The sequence below is a fragment of the Saccostrea echinata genome, unplaced genomic scaffold (assembly GCF_033153115.1).
Source record: "Saccostrea echinata isolate AGI-Se365-2 ecotype Australia unplaced genomic scaffold, CSIRO_AGI_Sech_v1 ptg000030l, whole genome shotgun sequence".
NCBI lineage: Eukaryota > Metazoa > Mollusca > Bivalvia > Ostreida > Ostreidae > Saccostrea > Saccostrea echinata.
Genome location: NW_026889779.1, coordinates 9,434,394 through 9,455,511, shown reverse-complemented (window position 1 = coordinate 9,455,511; position 21,118 = coordinate 9,434,394). Strand labels below are relative to the sequence as shown.

General features: G+C 38.6%; 1 protein-coding gene across 1 annotated transcript in view; it reads left to right on the top strand.

The window, feature by feature from the left end:
• LOC133197240 (uncharacterized) overlaps positions 1-21,118 on the top strand; it is an 85,821-nt gene that overhangs the window by 45,338 nt on the left and 19,365 nt on the right. Inside the window, exons 60-99 of the mRNA XM_061333174.1 lie at positions 127-404; positions 565-656; positions 1,041-1,238; positions 1,530-1,886; positions 2,077-2,247; positions 2,623-2,905; positions 3,206-3,456; positions 3,798-3,935; positions 4,423-4,612; positions 4,813-4,994; positions 5,231-5,455; positions 5,763-6,100; positions 6,395-6,563; positions 6,806-6,967; positions 8,006-8,158; positions 8,311-8,490; positions 8,818-9,039; positions 10,520-10,864; positions 10,993-11,118; positions 11,297-11,594; positions 11,713-11,863; positions 12,064-12,241; positions 12,990-13,112; positions 13,510-13,726; positions 13,960-14,138; positions 14,592-14,771; positions 15,107-15,279; positions 15,396-15,573; positions 15,794-15,931; positions 16,086-16,241; positions 16,542-16,790; positions 17,030-17,182; positions 17,322-17,516; positions 17,841-18,343; positions 18,486-18,993; positions 19,223-19,454; positions 19,677-19,876; positions 20,195-20,365; positions 20,493-20,618; positions 20,868-21,068. Coding sequence (XP_061189158.1) covers positions 127-404; positions 565-656; positions 1,041-1,238; positions 1,530-1,886; positions 2,077-2,247; positions 2,623-2,905; positions 3,206-3,456; positions 3,798-3,935; positions 4,423-4,612; positions 4,813-4,994; positions 5,231-5,455; positions 5,763-6,100; positions 6,395-6,563; positions 6,806-6,967; positions 8,006-8,158; positions 8,311-8,490; positions 8,818-9,039; positions 10,520-10,864; positions 10,993-11,118; positions 11,297-11,594; positions 11,713-11,863; positions 12,064-12,241; positions 12,990-13,112; positions 13,510-13,726; positions 13,960-14,138; positions 14,592-14,771; positions 15,107-15,279; positions 15,396-15,573; positions 15,794-15,931; positions 16,086-16,241; positions 16,542-16,790; positions 17,030-17,182; positions 17,322-17,516; positions 17,841-18,343; positions 18,486-18,993; positions 19,223-19,454; positions 19,677-19,876; positions 20,195-20,365; positions 20,493-20,618; positions 20,868-21,068 — 8,569 coding nt within the window. The remainder of the gene's footprint in view (positions 1-126; positions 405-564; positions 657-1,040; positions 1,239-1,529; positions 1,887-2,076; positions 2,248-2,622; positions 2,906-3,205; positions 3,457-3,797; positions 3,936-4,422; positions 4,613-4,812; positions 4,995-5,230; positions 5,456-5,762; positions 6,101-6,394; positions 6,564-6,805; positions 6,968-8,005; positions 8,159-8,310; positions 8,491-8,817; positions 9,040-10,519; positions 10,865-10,992; positions 11,119-11,296; positions 11,595-11,712; positions 11,864-12,063; positions 12,242-12,989; positions 13,113-13,509; positions 13,727-13,959; positions 14,139-14,591; positions 14,772-15,106; positions 15,280-15,395; positions 15,574-15,793; positions 15,932-16,085; positions 16,242-16,541; positions 16,791-17,029; positions 17,183-17,321; positions 17,517-17,840; positions 18,344-18,485; positions 18,994-19,222; positions 19,455-19,676; positions 19,877-20,194; positions 20,366-20,492; positions 20,619-20,867; positions 21,069-21,118) is intronic.

Here is a 21,118-nt window from a genome sequence, read left to right as displayed (position 1 = left end):
TACTGTCAGATATTGATGCTTAAATTTTAAATTTTGAATATTCTAATTAATGGATGAAAATTATATGTACAACAATTTACCAAAGTTGAATTTTCTATTAAATGGTTGACTTTGGTTTTTTTGTAGGGTACGTTCAATCCATACACTGGCCTGAACAGCTCTGATCAGTGTACCCCCTGTACTGAGGGCCAGTATTGTGAGACAGAAGGACTGAATGTCACTACAGGGCCATGTGAGGCTGGTTATTATTGTCCAGGGGGACAGAACTCCTCCAGACCTGCTGATTACCCCTGCACAGTGGGCCACTACTGTCCACTGAACTCCTCACAACCCATACCTTGTGCCAATGGGACTTATATGAACCATACAATGGCCGCTCAGTGCTATGACTGCCCACAAGGATGGTAAGGCAATCATTTTCATTTTATCATCTCCTAAAGTTTACTCTTTTTTCAGTAGAACACATAGTCTGACCTATGAAAAGTTTAGTATGTACAAATACTTCAGAATTTTTCTCAGAATATTGAGTGGAGGATTTACCATTTACACCGTTTGTAATTACAGGTACTGTTTGGTGGGAACTCTGATTACCCAGTGTCCTGAGGGTCACTATTGTCCATTAGGAACAGGATTTGACTGGAAACAGTGTCCACTTGGTAAGTTTAAATTTTTAGGTATTTTGAAAAAAGTTATATTATTTACATTCAGTATATGCAGTTGTCATGTACTATAGACTACTGTACACAGCGAAATCCATCCCCATCCCCCCCCCCCCCCCCCCCCCCCCCCCCCCCCGTTTTTGCCCCCTTTGTCCTCACATAAGTGGGCGAAATTAACACAGGATGAATTCAAAGAGGACAAAATTATTTCTCAAACAGAACTGTGACTGGGTGAATTTTAAGTGGGGAAAGGGCGAAAATAACCCTATATACAGTATTTGTGTTGAACCAACTTAAACCAGTAAGATCAAATTATATTGTTTGATGTACATAGATGAAATACCTCTAGTTGGTCTAAGTGTAATTTTTATCTGTACACAGGTACTTATAACAATGAGACTGGACTGTCTGAGGAGAGTCAGTGTAAGGCCTGCCCAGGAGGAATGTACTGTGACCAGCACGGTGCCTCGTCACCCACAGGTCAATGTCTGGCTGGGTACTATTGTGAGTATGGAGTGGATAGGAATAACCCTACTGGAGGGAACAGAACTTTAGTGGGAGGAGCTTGTGTAGCTGCAGGTAAAGTCAATAGTAAAAAAAAATTGTTGCCATATTGTGCATGTAAAACATAGATAGATAAAAATTGCCCAGTTTCAAAGAAATCACTACTTTTGATAACTGAAGTGTTGGGCATGTAATAAAGGCAGCTAGGAATTAAATGATAGCAACTTGTGTACCATGGAAGTAAATAAAAGCAAGTTCTGTACCATGGTCATAATACATCTATATATAATTTAAAGGAAAAAAAGGGCCTTTTCATAAGAAAACGAATGTATCGTGTTATTGAGAGCTTTTCCTTTGTCTTCATAGGTAATGAAACAGGAGTGGGTGGAATCTGCCCTGTTGGTCACTATTGTCCAGTGGGCACCACAACCCCCATCCAGTGTGCAGCTGGAACCTTCAGTAATGTCACTGGTCTGTCAAGCTGTCACCAGTGTCCAGCTGGGTACTACTGTCTCCTAGGGGCGGAGAACTATGTGGCCACACCCTGTGATCCTGGCTACTACTGTCCAGCAGGTACTACCTCGGTCACTCAGTACCCCTGTCCAGCTGGCACCTACTATAATCTGACTATGGCCACCACCGTGTCAGACTGTTTGTCCTGCCCAGGGGGAGAGTACTGTGCCACACCTGGTTTGAGTACCCCCACAGGAAAATGTAGTCCAGGTAAAAAAAAATCTAACAAAGTATTTAAACCTTATCACATAATCATTCTCACAGTTTTCAGGATTTTTCAGGTTTTATTCTGTGTAGTTGTAAAAATTTCCAACAGTAATCCAGTCAACGAAAATTACGAGTTTTTTAAGGTTGGAAATTTACATAGCATAAAATTGAGAAAATATTTGATCTTTGACAGGATACTATTGTACCAGTAACTCAAGTTCCTCAATGCCAAGTAGCCCAGAAGGTGGTCAGTGCCAGACAGGGTATTACTGCCCAGAGGGATCGTACCAGCCCACAAAATGTGATCCAGGAAGTTACTGTCAGACCACAGGACTAAGCACACCCACTGGAAACTGTTCAACTGGTTAGTAAATACATAAAATTCCGTAAAATTACTCTGATTCTCTGTTAAACTTGGACACAAAAAAAGGGGGGGGGGATATGAGATATTTTGAGAGATTTAAAAACTCCCAAATGTAAACAAATTGAACAGTGACTTCTGAGATTTTAGTATTTTCAGTGTATTTATTTTACTTAATACAAATGATAAAACAGTGACAAAACACTACTTGGTTTGTTTTTGTAAGTTTATTCTTAAGTTTTCAAATGGTCATTCAGTGTTTGTTAATAATTCAGATGGTATTGTGTATTCAATTATGCCAGGTAATTTTCAGTTGTTTTTAACATTCATTTCTGTAATTGTCCACTTTATGACTACATTATTTATGCCTCTCGACAGGATATTACTGCATACTGCAGGCTGACAACCCTACACCAACAGACAACGTAACAGGTAACATCTGTCCCGTGGGTCACTACTGCCCCTCAGGGTCATCTCTGTACCAGCCTTGCCCCATGGGATACTACTTAGATGTGACAGGACAGGATGAGTTTTCAGACTGTAAAAATTGCACGGGAGGAATGTACTGTCCAGGTAGTGGAGAGGAACTGCCAGCAGGAAACTGTTCCTCAGGATATTACTGTCCTCAGGGTCAGAGTTCAGCCACACCTCCAGCATACAAGTACGTGTTTGGGAATAATTTTGCAATGTACATGTTCATAGTAGAATACAATTTTATCCACATCTCTAGCATACAATTTGGTGTCTTGGAATGATTTTTCAAAGTAATGACTGTACATGTTGAATCCATTTTATTTAAATTGTTAGATGAAATTCAGAGTAAGAAAACCATGCATTTGATAAAGGATTTAAACTGTTTAAACTTTTCCTAATTTGAGAAATAACAGTTTCACGTCAGGTTGTTATAAGGAACTTTTCCCCCATCTGATATAAAATTGTACTTTATTTTTCTATTCTATAGTTGCCCTGTTGGTCACTACTGCCCTGGAGGTATGGACTCTCCAATCCGCTGTGAGAATGGAACGTACCAAGACCAGGTCACTCAGAGTACCTGTAAAGTGTGTCCAGCAGGATACTTCTGTGACAACACCATGTCCATTGTAGTACTGGACAATTCGACAACAATCTGTCCTATGGGATATTATTGTCCTGCAGGAACCAGATACAACAATGAGTTCCCCTGCCCCATTGGATCTTTCAACAACCTGACAGGTTAGCTATGTAGAAATTCTGATTCATAAGCATTTTTAGACACAAGATTATCTTGTACTTGAAGTGTATGTTAATGGGGATTTTGTATTTCATAATGTTAAAAATTTATGATTTGACCTCAGTTTGAATACAGTATATTACTTTCTCCTAGTATGATTAATTTGTACCAGAGCAGAGATAACTTAGAACTTATTTGAAATGATTTTCTTTGCTACTAGAATTGAGAATGTTTCACAGTTCTTAAAAGTTGAATGTAAGTTCATTTGCAAGTTCTTTTAGTTTGTTTGTGTTATCTGATTATAATTGTTGCTTTAAATTCGTTGTTTGCTATATCTTACTAGGAATCACTGATGTAAGTCTGTGTTCTCCATGCTCTGGTGGTTACTACTGCCCAACACCAGGAATGGTAACTCCTGTCAGCCAGTGTGACTCAGGCTTCTTCTGTAAACAAAACGCCAACATCTCCACACCAGTACAAGGTAGGATTTTGATTCAAAAAATTTAAAGGCACCAAATTTTTCATGGAATATATTAAAGTTGGGCTCTTATAGCCATTTTAGCTGAGAAAGCCAAGTTTCTGCTTGTGCTTTACAGAGGACTAAATGTTAGAAAGAGTTCCAGATTTGAGTTATTTCCCCTTCATTTTTAATGAATAAGGGAAAAAATGATGGATGATGCTTTATACATTTCACATCAATTTCTTACCTAATTAGATTACAACTTCTATTATTTCAATACAAGATAAACTTAAAGCACTCAAAAATAAAAAAAAATCTTGTAAACCACAGTACCGACCAGAGGGAAAAAAATTCTTCCTCACTAAACACTCAAAAACATCATTAAGAATGCCCTCATTTCCATAAAGTCAATTCTAGAAAACTTTAACATGACATAAGTAACCTTGTTCCGACTAAGCTGGAAGAGGATTTTCAATGTTGACAGAGGGTTTTTTTTTTTGGTCACTAGGAGTAGATGCCAACATTTGTCCAGAAGGATACTACTGTCCAGTGGGGACTACTAATCCTGTTCCTTGTCCTAAAGGAAGTTACAGCAACTCAACTGGTTTACAGGGTGAGGTGGACTGTATTCTGTGTCCAGCAGGAAGTTATTGTGAACAGACGGCCATGACAGCCCCCAGTGGACTCTGTGATGCAGGGTTGGTGTTTTGTTTTCTCTGAGAAGATTTAAGTCTTTTGTTTTCATGAATACCTTTTAAAGAGCTCTTCATTCACAAATTCCTACAGTTTATTTCTTCTGTAATGCATATACCTTTCTATATGATGTTTATTTCTCCCTACTTTCAAATTTCATCCCATGAAGAACTGTTTTAAAATGGCATAATCTATACCTTTTCAGATATTACTGTGTGCTTCAGTCCAATAGTTCCCAACAAGATATCTGTACAGCAGGCAGTTACTGTCCCCAGGGGTCAGGCAATCCCACTCCCTGCCCACAGGGAACTTACTCCAACACCCAGGGATTGGCCAATGAAACACAGTGTACTTCTTGTGATCCTGGAAAATACTGCAATGATACAGGTATAATTAATAGTACATCTAAATAATGTATGTGTGCATCCACCAGTGAGTATAGTTCATGACTTCATATATTATGCAAAGTTTGGAAAGATATTAGATACAACTGTGTTAGATAGGAGAAATTCTTATAAAAAAAGGATCAAATTGCAGCACCCCTAATTAAGCTCACACATGAATAAACAGCTATATTAAAGTTAGGTCCTCTGAATTAATATGCATGAATTCATTTTTTTTAGGTTTGACTACCTATGTGGCTGATTGTGATCCTGGATTTTACTGCCCTGGAGGAAACAGTGTACCTAACCCTGTGGCCACACCATGTCCCATTGGCCTCCACTGCCCAGCTGGATCAGGGTCACCTGTCCCATGTGTACCTGGAACTTTCACCAACCTGACTCAACAAGACACCTGTCTCACCTGTCCAGCTGGCTTCTACTGTGTTCCAGAGGAGGTCATTGCAGGTAAAATTTTATCTTGAATAGGAATGAACAGATACAGTTGAACTTCATTATCTCAAACTTCGATATCTCGAATACCTTGGATATGTTGAAGAGATTTAAAATCCCAGCCACTCTTTCTGTATCTATTTTAACATTGAAAGCTCGAATCATCGGTATCTCAAATTTTTTTAATGGTCCAATTGGATTTGAGATAATGAGGTTTGACTTTACTTCAAAAACTGAACAGAGTGGAAAAAATTTGTTCATAAAAATGAGGTAAACGGCAAACTTCCTCTACATGTTCACTAACTAAATATTCTGCTTTCAGGTAACTCTAGTTCAGGATACAGCCTCTGTTCTAAGGGATTCTACTGTCCAGCAGGCACAGGAAGAAACGAGTCAGCCTGTCCAGCTGGAACCTTCAGTGATGTACTGGGACTGACCGATGCCAGCTTCTGCCAGCAGTGCACTGGTGGTAAATTCTGTGATGTGACAAACCTGACTGCCCCCGCAGGGGACTGCAGTCCTGGGTATTACTGCACTGAGGGAGTTGATACACCTACTCCAACTGGTAACCACACAGGTGTAGGAGGTATATGTCCTCAGGGATACAAGTGTCCTGGAGCTACTGTCATACCAGAAGGATGTCCAGCTGGCACCTATCAAGTGAGGATATACACATAACACACATGTACACAAACTCTGGTAGACTCAAAGTCTCAATGAAGGCTTTTATATGTACACTTGTACATCTTATCTTAGTTTGCAGTTGATAATTTCTGGAATTAAAATATCTGAATAATGGACTAGTATTAAAGACTATCAAATAATTTTTTTTTAAAAATTGACATATTGCCCCATAAGTCAGTGTCTATAAGAATAATGAAAAAAATCTGAAATACGGACTAAAGCATAGTCTTCCAAACAAATTTCAGATAACAATGAATTGACTTTTTACAGGACCAGACAAACCAGGCAACATGTACAGCTTGCCCCGCTGGCTATTACTGTACTGCCAACAGCACCACCTACACAGACAAACCCTGTCCCTCAGGCCATTACTGCCCCACCTCCACCCAATATGACACTCAGTACCCCTGTCTCAAGGGCACCTTTAACAACCACACAGGTAAGACATTTTAAAGAAGACTGTCCTGACAAATAAAAGGATTACGTTTTGCTTCTTTTCTTTTAATACATAGAAAGCTTGATATTTGTTTCTTTGATGCTTTAATGGTTTCTGTTTGTGATTTTTAAGTTTGATTACACTGTTTTAACATTTTTAAGTAACATTAAATCATGAACTTTTAAGGCTTAATACTGAATTAATTTAGACAACATGTCATATATTAATGTATGTGTTTCTTAAAGGTCAGGCTAATGATTCTGCTTGCTCCCCCTGTATGCCTGGGTACTACTGTGGGTTCCCAGGTCTCAGTACCCCCACAGATCAATGTGACCCTGGTTGGTTCTGTACCCTCCAGTCCTACCTAGCTCAGCCCTCAGCCCCTGAGGGAGGAATGTGTGTAGCAGGTAAGTCTTCATTTCACACAGATTAAATGACCACCAACAGTAAATCTGTGGGTCCCTTTTAGCTCACCTGAGCTGAAAGCTCAAGTGAGCTTTTCCGATCACCCGTTGTCCGTCGTCCGTCCGTCCGTCTAGCTGTCCGTCCGTCCGTCTGTAAACTTTTCACATTTTCAACTTCTTCTCAAGAACCACTGGGCCAATTTTAACCAAACTTGATACAAAGTATCCTTGGGTGAAGGGGAGTTTAAATTGTTAAAATAAAGGGCCAAGTCCCCTTATAAGGGGAGATAATCAAGAAAAGACAAAAATAGGGTGGGGTAATTAAAAAATCTTCTTCTCAAGAACCACTGGGCCAAAAAACCGGAAAATCATGTGGAAGCATCCTGGGATAGTGTAGATTCTAAATTGTTAAAATCATGACCCCCGGGGGTAGGGCGGGGCCACAATAGGGAATCCAAATTTTACATTGAAATAAATAGCAAAAATCTTTAAAAATCTTCTTCTCAAGAACCACTGGGCCAGAAAAACTGAAACTTATGTGGAAGCATTCTGGGGTAGTGGAGATTTTAAATTGTTAAAATCATGACCCCAGGGGGTAGGGCGGGGCCACAATAGGGAATCCAATTTTTACATTGAAATAAATAGGAAAAATCTTTAAAAATCTTCTTCTCAAGAACCACTGGGCCAAAAAAGCTGTAACTTATGTGGAAGCATCCTGGGATAGTGTAGATTCTAAATTGTTAAAATCATGACCCCTGGGGGTAGGGCGGGGCTGCAATAAGTAATACAAGGGGGGAAATCTGGTTAAGAACAGCATGGCCAAAGTTACTCAGGTGAGCGATGTGGCCCATGGGCCTCTTGTTACACAAATGGCAACCAATAGTTTTTCCACTGTAAAAACTTAATTGCATAAGTCAGTTGAAATCATGTGTTTATGTCACATCTTTTTCCATTCATTTTAAGAGGAGAAAAAAGTTTATAAATGACAAATATTACATTTTCATTTCCTTATTTACTGAGAACCAATATTTGCCCTTTTAGGCCAGTACTGCCCCAGAGGAAGCTCAGCTCCCATTGGATGTGATCCTGGTCAGTATTGTGACAGCAATATGATGTCAGCACCACGTGGTAACTGTTCCAGTGGCTACTACTGCACCACCAACTCAACCACAGCCACACCCACAGGAACAGGTGGTAAGTATACTGTCTACAGTATCAACCAACTGTCTATGGTATCAACCAATAGATTATAGATTTGTTAGGAAATAAAAGAAAGGATAACTGTTAATTCTAGAACATTTAAAAGATGCATGCAATTGGAATACTGCAAATATTCAATGAAACAGGTGACAGATGTCCTCCTGGCTACTACTGTGTGGAGGGAAGTTTTGCTGCTGAGCCCTGCCCCCCAGGATTCTTCCAGCCCAGCTACAGTGCCCAGAACCTCTCCTACTGTATATCCTGTACCTCTGGCTCCTACTGCAATGGTAGTGGACTCAGTGCTGTGGACGGACAGTGTGATGCAGGTTTGTTTTCTATGAATTTTAAATTTTGAAAAAGGGGGTTAGGGAGAATTATTTTTGTGAGAAAATGACATTTGGTTTTGAAATATCAGTTGATTTGGTACATTTAAAGTTTGTAAAATTTCTTTAAAAATACATGATTGTATTCAATTTCTACCAGTAGGATTTCTATTGCATAGAAAGTTTTACATGTTATACTTTATGACTATAATTGATATACATGTGTACATATAATTTTTCTGTTGAATGATGAACATTTTTAAATTTACTCCAAGAGAAATAAATGTCTTTTTTTTTCAAATAATAAAAAGAATCTTGAACCATTTTCAGGTTATTACTGTCCTACTGGCCAAACTGTTCGTAACCCCAGTGCCTATGAATGCCCGGCTGGATACATGTGTCCTGTAGGATCTAGTCTGTATCAGCTGTGTAGTGCTGGATTCTATCAGGATGAAGTTCGACAGGCTACTTGTAAGGAGTGTCCAGCTGGTTTCTACTGTGACAGCTCCTTAGGACCCATCACTAACTACACTACCTATGTCTGTCCTGAGGGTAAGGTGTCGGTTCAAAATATTTTATATTTTGTTATGAAGCAAAATTATTTTATTAGAAATTAATCACCAGTTTAATAAGGAAAAAATATACAGCTAAACTTCGAAATTTCGAACACGGATATCTCGAACACCCCGGATATGTCGAAGTAAGGCCGCGGTCCCGACGAAATTTGCTTTAAGAATGATTAAAATAAACCCCTCTATGTCGAACACGGTAATGTCGAATACCCCGGTTATCTCGAAATAAAACTGTGTACCCATTCATTAAAATCACATGCATTATCTCGAAGTCAGGATAATTTTCCGCTCTGATGATCAAGTCCGTTAGGTAATCTGAATGCTCTATTGATAACACCCACCTGTCTGTCACGCTCGGGTTACCTGTGTTCCTGTGATCAACAGATAATAGCGCAATAATTATACGAAGTGTATGTATGGCTTACCTTGATTTTAATTATGCAAGCCAAAGGTTGTGTGTATTAGTCTAATGCATAAGCGTGGATGACACGTTTTGTGGCTTGGGTACGTTTAATATCTTGATAATCGCTGTTTAATTAATGCTACGTGAAATATGCGCGCATACATAGTTTATGCATAGGAAGGTGATAAATATAAACATCGAAGTGAAAAAAAAATTGTAATTTAATGCAATTAGAATTTATTTTTCCTATATGAGCGTGCAGAATTCAAATCGTCCGTAAACACCATCATGCGAGCGTGTGTCGCAGTGAAAACTTGTGCTATAGTGCCCTGTGATTCAGTGTTGTTCTGTTGTTAGACAAAAGTGCGTGATTCTTCTTTTGCATTTGATTTTCTTTTAACTGATTTTACATGTGTGAACATGTTTTTCCAATAAAAGAAAATATGTATTTTGGTTTCGTTATTCTGACAGCGACCGGTTTTAAATTTACAATGCATAGACGATATCCGGTTATGTATACATTGGAAACGATGCTAGCGGTTGACCTGCCGCATTGGTAGAAGGATTATACTTCTGTGCATATGATACAATGTTTTTATTTTGTGAATTATAAAGAGGATGCAAAATCCTTTTTATTGCTAAATACATGTACATTTATATTAAAAAAATCGTATTACTATACAGAATTTCAAACAAGATGGAATTAGACATGTTTTTACTATTAAGTACAAGTTCACTGCACTAAGTTTATTTGAAGTTCATTTGAATTATAACCCTCAATATGTCGAACCCCCGGATATCTCGAAGTTCATCAATGGTCCCGTCAACTTCGAGATAACGAAGTTTAACTGTATTTAGATATGTGAGAATTTCATGATTCTGCATCACTTGATGCCATATTAGAAGGTTTTATTTCTGAATCTTGATCTTTTATTTCTTTCCAAGGGAGCTAAATTTCAATATCTTGAGGATTTAGAGATTGAAATTGCTAGTTCTGTTTTGAAAATTGTAGAAAGAATCAGTAACTATTTAAAATCATATGTTTGTTATTTTGTAGGTCATTACTGCCAGAATGGCACCAAGGTATCTACAGAATTCCCCTGCCCCAGTGGCACTTATAACAATGACACAGGACTGAGAGCTGACTCCGAGTGTTTCCCCTGTCTCGGGGGATATTACTGCCCAGCAGCCACAGTCAATCCCTACCTACCATGTGGTGCAGGGTACTACTGCAGAACAGGAGCAAAAACAGCAGCTCCAATGCAGAACTCTGATGCTTATGAATGCCCTGTTGGTCATTATTGTCCAGAACAGTCAACAGAGCCTACAAAGTGTCCAGCTGGAACTTACTCCAACACAACTAAATTGATGAACATGACAGACTGCACACCTTGTACTAAAGGTAGGTGTTTCCTTACTACAGACAGTGTACCTTACTGGGGTGAAGATCTTGTTGGTCAGAAAGTTTTTTTAGTTGGAAGACAAATTTACAATTGATGGGAATTTAAATATAATGCCTTATTTTTACAGGTTGGTACTGTGACAGCCTAGGATTAACTGCTCCTGTAGGACTTTGTTCTGCTGGCTTCTATTGTATAGCAGGATCAGATAACATGGCTCCTACAATTTGCCCAGCTGGCAAATACTGTCCTGAAGGTGAGCCAGATGTTGTTTATGATATTAGTTTTCTAAGACACATATGTGAACATTCTGATTTTTTGTTAGAGAATTTTTATGAAAATGCGTAATAGAAATAACATCACATGTCATGTACTTATATTGTGTGTATATAAACTATGAAATGTACCTTGATAAATTTATTAATGTTTTTCAGGCACACACACCCCAATCAAGTGTCCATCTGGCACTTTCTCCAATACAACTCGCCTTAATTCCTCATCAGAGTGCACCAACTGTACAGCTGGTTTCTATTGCCAACAAGCAGGACTGACCACAGAGGAGGGTAATTGTACTCAGGGTTACTACTGCCCCACCGGCTCCACCAATAGTATGGCAGTCATATGTCCCATCGGGCTGGTGTGTCCAGAGGGTAGTGACCAGCCCAAGTCCTGTGCCCCAGGGTATTTTACCAACCAGACAGGACAGTGGCAATGCAACATCTGTCCCAATGGGTCAGTTAAAGTTTTGAATTTTTATGCGTCAGTAAAGAATACTAGGTACCAGAATTTTTTTTTTAGAATCACAGCCATTTATTCCTGTATAATACGAATTATATATTTATCATTGCAGCTATTACTGCCTGCCAGAGAATGTGACAGCTGGAATTCCAACCTCGGGTCACTTTGACTGTCCCGCTGGCTACTATTGTCCCAGTGGAACTGGAATGGACTGGAAACATTGTCCCAAAGGAACCTACAGTCAACAGACCAACTTGTTCCAGGTAGACTAAATTATTCCTTTTATGCACGCTTCAGAAAATGGTTGATTGTAAATAATAAATGACACAGATATGTAGGTGTTGGTTATATCTCTCAACATCATTTTATCATTAATTGAAAGCATGATAGAATCCTGAAACTGTTTTTTATCTTAAACTTTAAAAAAAGCATTTGATGACCTTTGACTTGTTGTCTTGTTTAGGTGACCCAGTGTAAGGATTGTGATGGAGGCTACTACTGCTCAGTAGAGGGAGCCACTAATGTGACCGGACCATGTGACCCAGGTTACTACTGTCAGTCAGGAGTGGACCGACCCAATCCTGACAATGCAGCCAACACCACAGCAAATAACACCTGTAACCTGCTTGGAGGTCATACAGGTACATACAGAAAAAGGAAAATGAATGCATTTAAATACAAAAGGTTTATCAAAAAAGTTCGTGGATTGATCTGATAAAAATAGTATTTTGTAGTCAGCGTTTACAAAATTCTGGATGCATTTTATTTCTCTGTTATCTGTTTAAACATTTCCTAGATCTATGCAAAGTTTTCCAGTGGTGAAACTTTATAGAATGTGAAATTTTTACATCCCTCCCTCCTTCTGGCATTATTTTTAACCCCTTAATTGTTTTGGCATTCCATATAAAATTTATAAGATTTAATAGAACTTTCAAAATGAGGTAAAAATTGCAAATTTTATGACCATGAGTGAATTAACATGATTATTGGATGACAAATGCTTAAATCCAAAATTGTTTTCTCAGAATCAGGTAGAAAAAATGCATTTTGAGGTTGCTCCACCCGGTCATACCATTGCTACAAATGTAACAATTTAAGGAAAAACAAAACTGGTGATTTAAAGTTAAATTTATAGATAGAAAAGACAATGCTAACTTAATTGTAAAAATTCATTGATGTATCTCAACGGTTTTAATTTTCTGGCACCAATCATGTGAACTTTTTGTTAACCCCTTGTGGATGTTTTTGCCAAATTTATGAAATCTAATTTGGAAGCTGTTGTTAAATATAGTAAAATGATAGATACTTTTAGAAACTTCTCAAAGGTGCTTTCAAAGTACATTAATGGTTAGAAGAAGGCCTAATAGTTCATTTCTATTGCACCCACAGGTTATGGTGATATATGTCCCATGGGATACCATTGTCCTCTGGGAAGTGAGCTGCCAGTGGAATGTCCAGCAGGAAAATACCAGAATGAAATTGGACAGAGTGTGTGTAAAACATGTCCCGAAGGTAGGTCAAACTAAAATCACAATATCACTTCCATAAAATGTTGACAGTTACTGTAAAAATGTTTATTGCTGATGGGTTAAAGGTTGATGATTTACAGTGTACCTATTGACTGGTTTAAAAAGTAAAAGCTAACTTACGGTTCACTACTCTGCAAAGTACTAGTATATGTATAACAGTGTGCAGTGCAGTTGTGGAAATTGAGCTAAAGAATATAGATTTACTATTGCTTGTTTTACCATTGTATAAGGGTCCTAGTCTATTTTTACCAAAAATTTAGAAACTACATGTATGTGCTTGTTGTGTCACATGATCTTCATGATCTTGCAAAATGAAAGTAAAATGGTTACTGCTAGGGAATTGCTGTCTTTGGTACACAGTGAATTTAAAATCCTTTCAGGGTACTACTGCCTGGTGAACTCCACAGACTACAGTGACAAGCCCTGTCCCTCAGGATACTACTGCCCTGCTGGTACACAGTCAGACACAGAAAACCCCTGCCCTGCCGGAACATTTAACCCTGCCCAGATGCAGACCAACTCAAGTGCATGTCTAAGCTGCACCCCAGGAACCTACTGTCAAACTACAGGGTTGTCTGCCCCCACAAACAACTGCAGGTACAAATTAGTTCATTGTATTTGTTGTTTTGTATTTCTGCATGTAGGTGGTAAAATTATCATTTCATAATGAAAAAGAATGACTGCACTAATGTACCCCAGTCTATAAGGAATGAAAAGCAGACAGCACTTTTGTTTAGTTGCAGTGAGGACAAAATATTTGAAAACTCTTAAATAGGTCATTCACTTTTGATAGATTGTAATATTAGTTGATCTTCCATAAATCATTTCAGTGCTGGTTACTACTGCTCAGGTGGTTCTGTAGCAACTATGCCCACTGATCCCAACCAAGGTGGAAAGTGTGTTAGGGGTCAGTATTGTCCAGAAGGAAGTCCGGCAGCCATAGAATGCCCAGGTGGGAAATACTGCTTCAGTGAGAGGCTAAGTGAACCAACTGGAAACTGTTCACAAGGTATGAGAAGTTCTGAGACTTTTTCTTTATAGTGATGTGATGATCAATAGTTTGATAATGGAAACTTTAGTTTTGAAAAGGAAAGATGCATATTAAAGAGATATTTCACACAAGATATGTCTGAAAATGGTGTAATGCATCATGAGTCAGCTATTAGGATTTGAATAAGTTATTTTTGTTTTGAATCTGCTTTTCAAAAAGGTTAAATTAATGCAAGATTTTCCAAAATATCTAACTTTTATGCTAAAAGTATAAAACCTCTGAAAAGCTGCCCAAAAACACCACCCACATCCTCAGAACTGTTGTTTGACATCCCCCCCTTATTTCATTAACATTTTCACAAGGAGTTATACTCTACTGATATTTATTAAGAAAAGTACTTTTTTCAGTAGAATATTTTCTCATGTGAACAAATGTATGAGATTTCATTAGATGAATTTTATTTGTTTCCAGGGTACTACTGTAATGGAAGCACCATCCTGTCTTCTCCCCCTGATGGTTCCACTGGTGGTGGTTGTCCCCTGGGACACTATTGTCCCACAGGAAGTAGTATTCCTACTCCATGTCCTATTGGTTACTATCTAGACGTGATCCTCAGTAGTGTGGTCTCAGCCTGCAAGATCTGTAAACTTGGTCAGTGGTTTAAAATCATCAGTAATATAGCATAAATGTATTCAGTTCTACTTGTTTTGAAAAAGGACTTTTATAATCAAATAACTTTCTTAGGACAACAACCATCCATTCAAAGAGTAGTACATGTATTTAACTGCATTAAATCTTCTATTAGACAAAAAGACATTATTATAAGATTTTAAAAAAATGAAATTTCTCATACACTACTAGGAAGCAGGAGTTAACAGGTTAAAACTGCAGAGTAATTATTATAATAAGGAAAATTTTTGTGTATATTTGTGTGTACTTGTACACTTAAAGATAAAGACTGACATGGTGTATGTTTTATTTCCCAGGAAAGTACTGTGGAAGTGAAGGACTGCCTGATGTTTCTGGTCCATGTGACCCAGGCTACTACTGCCCCGCAGGTCAGGTCTCTGCCACACCAGCAAACTACAGCTGTCAGCCAGGGTACTACTGTGTAGGAGGAAAGTCTGCACCAGAGGCCTGCCCTTCAGGGACATACCAGGTAAGGATTTCAGTCGGTCTCTAGTCAATTGAAAGTGACGGTGACCATCTTACTGCATGTACTGTTTCATGTTGTATGAGACCATGAGACTACATTGTACAAATATTAAAATTTAGGATAACCCTGTGATGTCCTCATGTAAAAGCTGCCCTGAGGGTTATTACTGTAATGCCACCTTTGGTCCTGTGGTCAACTACGCCAACACTGTGTGTCCTGAAGGATTCTATTGCCCCAATGGAACAGAGCATGCCGAACAGTATCCATGTCCCAAGGGAACATTCAACAACAGGACAGGTATCTCCTTTATTCTTACACTAAGTACTACTTCTACAAGTTGATCTATGAAATGAATTGTTCAGTTGGTGCATCTAAATATGAATTCCATTCCACATCAAAAATATTTGTAAATTTTGTAACTTCAAACAAAAGTCACAAAGTAAAATTTGAATTATATGGTGTAAATATCTGTGGTATATTTTATGCTTTGTTTTATATAATATTGTGAATGTTTTAGGTTTGTCTAACTCCTCTGAGTGCTCACCGTGTGTGGGAGGTTGGGCTTGTGATGTGACAGGTCTGACAACACCCCTCAGACTGTGTAGTGGAGGGTACTACTGCAAGATTGGGGCAGATTCTACAACACCTGCACAAGGTAACACTATTACATGTATAATTATGTCTTATATATAGAGTAAAAAAAAGTTTATCTGGCCAACTTTGTCATCTGTCAGAAGTACTGATTACACTCTCTGTTATGAGAATTCATCAAATATTACAGTTGCAAAATGAATTTTCTTTTTACTTAGCACCATATGCTGATCAGTGTCCAGCTGCTTTCTACTGTCCTGAGGGCACAATTGACCCCATCCCCTGCCCTGAGGGAAGTTACAGCCCGACCCCAGGACTGCTGGAGGAGAGTCAGTGTCTTAACTGTACTGGAGGATACTTCTGTAATGAAACTGGTAAGTATTTATTGATGAAACTTTTTTTAGTTAAATATTCTTATTGTTGTAGGATAATTAAAAATTTCTGGTTTGTATTTGATTATAGTTTTCAAAATCAAGAATGATCAGACATTGTTTGTGAATGTTCTTTCAACAAAATGCTTGTTCATGAATCAATTTCTTATAATGAATGATAAAAAGCATTATTCAGGACACAAACTAATAATTACAGGAATATGCATCAACATTAAAAACTATTTCTTAATTTACTGCCATGCACAGAAATGTTTTAACCCAATTACTGGTATTTATTAACAGGTTTACTGACTGTTGTTGGTAAATGTCAGTCTGGATATTACTGTCCACCTGGGTCCAAGATTGCCACAGAGATTATTTGTACTGAGGGATACTATTGTGGAGAGGGAACCCAGAACCCCACCCCCTGTCCTAACGGTACCTACTCTAACATCACTGGACTGATGACTGCCTCGGATTGTTGGAATTGTACACCTGGATACTACTGTAATGGACAGGGGCTCACTGCAGTGTCAGGACCTTGTAAAGAAGGTATGATTTAGTACTGTATAGTGTTAAAATGTATATCAAAATAACAGGTTGTCTCCTGAAAGTGCCCAAAAATTAACTGGAGATCTTTCACACCTTTAACAAAAAATGCAACATTTAAGCATATTTTCTTTTTTAAAAAAGCATGTGATAGAAATGAAAAAAAATTAACTCTAGAATTTATTTCCACCAAGCAGCTTGATATTACCAGAAATTTAAAATTTTTAATGACCATATTCCAGGTTACTATTGTCCCTCTGGATCTAGTATGGAAACAGAGGTCATTTGTCCAGCAGCCAAACACTGTCCAACAGGAAGTGCTTTACCCCAGGACTGTCCAGCAGGGACTCATGCTGACCATGATGGGGCTGCCTCCTGCACTGTTTGTCCAGAAGGTAAATGAACAATGGATAGATTTCGCCTTGTTTTTGGTGTGGGGGGTGGGGTTTAACATCTTGGTTTAAAAAAAAAAACAAGCACATTTACATGTGCAGTATCAAATTAATGTATTGACATTTCCATTGAAAATTCCAGGCTATTACTGTGTACCAGCTCTGACAGTGGCAGGAAATGCAGCTTCCTCCAAGACACCCTGTCCTGAGGGTTACTACTGTCCTAATGGTACTGGTTATGACTGGAAGTCCTGCCCTACAGGAACCTACAGTAATGTGACAGGTCTCAGCAAGGATTCAGAATGTACACCGTGTCCTGGAGGATACTACTGTCAAGGTGAGAAGGGGATTACTATCACTTGTTTGGCAAATCAACTTAATATCATTATTTCAGTATATGAAATAAAAAGCAGGAAAGGGTATTCATACACATTTTCAAGTAATTGTTAGCATTGCCCAATGAAAAATAAAAGTATGTTAGTACATATGGGAAACCTGTTTATATTTTGTGTTTGTGTTGGAGTGACAATAATGTTTTGAGATACAGTTTTAGTGAATCTTCTCTGTATGAGTGACATTTATTACTATACATTGATTCCTAATTAAAATGAATGTGCTTTTTTTTTCCAAAAATTAGAAGTGGACCATTTTTATCTTACAGGTGTGAATTTGACTACCCCCACTGGTATGTGTATGGATGGATATTATTGTGTATCAGGAGTGGACAAAGCCAACCCACTGATGCTTAATGACAGTCAGTGTCCCACAGGAACTGTTCATCCAATCATTGGTCACCAGTGTCCTACTGGTCACTATTGTCCAGAAGGTACAGAGTATCCCATTGGTTGCTCAGCTGGATCCTACCAAGATCTTACCAATGAGAAGGCCTGTAAGATCTGTCCAGTTGGTTATTACTGCTATGCCAACACTTCAGACTACTCACCATTCTTGTGTCCAGGAGGGTACTACTGTCCACTTAATACAACAGATCCACATGAACATCCGTGTCCAGCCGGAACCTTCAACAATCTGACCACCCAGCACAGTGATCTTTCCTGCCAGCCCTGTACCCAGGGAATGTACTGCCAGGGGCCAGGGAATGCTTATCCCACTGGAAATTGTTCAGTGGGCTGGTACTGTACCAACGGATCCTCTATCAGCACTGTAAGCTTAACAACATTATTAAGTAGAGCATTTCAGCTAAAATGTTCTTTATAATTTTTGTCTAGCTTTTAAAGCTTTCTTCTTTTATCTGTTGTCTGAGAAATAAGTCAAATTTTAACACCATGAATCTGTTTTTTTTTAGCCATCAACCACTGGAGGCCAATGTCAACCAGGTTATTTCTGTCCAGAAGGATCATGGGAGATGACCAAGTGTACCCCTGGTAAATACTGCCAGACAGCAGGGCTTGGAACTCCCACAGGAGATTGTGCAGCTGGCTATTATTGTCCCGAGGGTTCAACCTCTATACAACAAGTGGACTGTCCGGTTGGTCACTACTGTCCCATGAGCAGTGGACTTCCAGAGCCTTGCCGAAATGGAACTTATGGTCCTGTTATTCGCCTCCAGTCAGATGCTCAGTGTACACCTTGTGATGGTGGTATGTACTGTAATGGTACAGGCCTCAGTGCTGTGAGTGGACCCTGTGACCCAGGGTTCTACTGCCCCTCCGGTCAGTCTGTGCCTAACCCCTATGACTATCGCTGTCCCCCAGGACACTACTGCCTTACCAACACGAGTACTCCAATCAGGTGTGCCAGTGGATATTTCCAGAATGAATATGAAAAAGACTCATGCAAAGTCTGTCCAGAAGGTATACTAATAATACACATATAGTTAAATTTCAATGTTCAGTATTTTTATTAGGATATTATTCCATATATATTACAAGTACAGAAAAAAGATCGAAAACTGTAAAGGTATTTTTTTAGTGTTATTTGCTTAAGCTTTCATTTAACTTGCTCAGATTTTATTTTATGATATAAAGACAGGAATTAAAATTCTGTTATAAGATTTGTAATGTAGTATGCTCTCCACCTTAGGATACTATTGTGATAATAGTGTGACTGCTGTTGGAGACCTCACTAACTACACTTGCCCTGAGGGTTACTACTGCCCCACCCAGACGGAGCGTTACAATCAGTACCCCTGTCCCCCTGGAACCTACAACAATAGAACAATGAGGGTCAACGAGTCGGAGTGTCAGTGGTGTCCTCCGGGATATTACTGTCAGAGCTCAGGTTTACCTGCCCCTGAAGGACCTTGTTATGCAGGGTAGGTCTCGTATATTTGCATGTCTGGAAACAAGTGACTAAACTTCAATGTAAGATAAATTATTTAAATTTTGTTGCTGTAAGTTAGGCTACGCTTACTTAAAATTGATGATATTGCATTATATTTTAAAACAGAGCATGAAAGACTTGAAATCCCAAGATTTGTGAGATATTTGTATTTACAAGCATGTGATGGTTTAAATTTTGGTCTATGTTTTCATAGATACTACTGTCTTGGTAACAACACAGAGCCAAATCCTTCAGCCTACATCTGTCCTATTGGTAACTACTGCCCAGAGGGAAGCTACCTTCCCACTCCCTGCCCCTCGGGGACTATGGCGGTCAATACAGGAAATGTGAATGTCACAAACTGTGAGATCTGTAGTCCGGGAAGATACTGTACAACCAACAGCTCAAAGAATGGTAACCTCTCCACTCCTATGGAGGATTTTAAAAATTTCAGTGAAGAAGAAAAAATAACACATTCAAATTTTCATGAATAATGGAGTCTTAATGAAAGAATGAATTTATTATTTAACTCTGGAAATAAATTGATGTACATGTACTTAAAGATATAATGGATGGTTGAGTTATTTTCAGTCTGTTTAGATATTTTATGAAGTCAACCTTGGAAAGGCTGTTTTAAAATGCTTGATTATTTAATAAAATTCAGCAAATACATGTATTTGAATTATGGTATAACTGAATATTGTATTTATAAATTTTGTGGGTTTTTTCCAGGAGTGAGCTTGCCGTGCAGTGCTGGTTACATCTGTCTACAAGGTTCAGACATCTCTAACCCTGCTGATAATGTCAAAGGCTACATCTGTCCTGTAGGTCACTACTGCTTAGAGGGGGCAGTCAAGGAAACAAAGTGTGACATTGGAACTTATGGACCAACAGAGGGACTGGGTAAGAGTCATTTACACAGGGTGATATTGTCAGTAGCATTTTTGTTGGGAAAATCATATATACTGTATTATAATGCATCAAAAGTACAGATTGATTTTAAATATCAAAAAAAAAAAATTACTTACAGGTGCTTGTTTAATGTGTCCTGCTGGTAGAACCTGTCCAAACCAAGGAATGAATGATACACTTCCTTGTCCTGCTGGGTACTACTGCACCAATGGAACTTCAGGGAATGGGGCACCTTGTCCTTTGGGTAAGTAGAAATATGGGTAAATTATTCCTCCAGGTAAGAATTCTGTACCTGGAATTTTTTTCTTATTAGGAATTTAGCAAGAGAATGCTGTTGGTGCAATCGTTGATGAGTAGAAGATTCTATTATTACTGAAGTAAAGAGAGAAGAACAACAATAAATGAAATTTTTGTTATGTTGTGTAAGTCCAAAAAAAAAAAACACACACAATTTTTAGAGTTTGTTGTTGAGTCATTTTTCTGTATTTTTTAGGTACCTACAACCCTCATGAACAGCTGGTGTATGAGACAGATTGTCTGCCCTGTAGTCCAGGACAGTTCTGTAATGAGACCGGGCTCTCTGCCACAGCAGGACCCTGTAGTGCTGGCTTCCTCTGTGTGGGCAATGCTACTACAGCCACACCTAACGATGGAACCAATGGACCATGTCCTGTGGGTCATTTCTGTCTCTCTGGTAGGTAGATTTTATTGTCTTTTACTCTGTTGTCTTCATAGTCGTTTGTC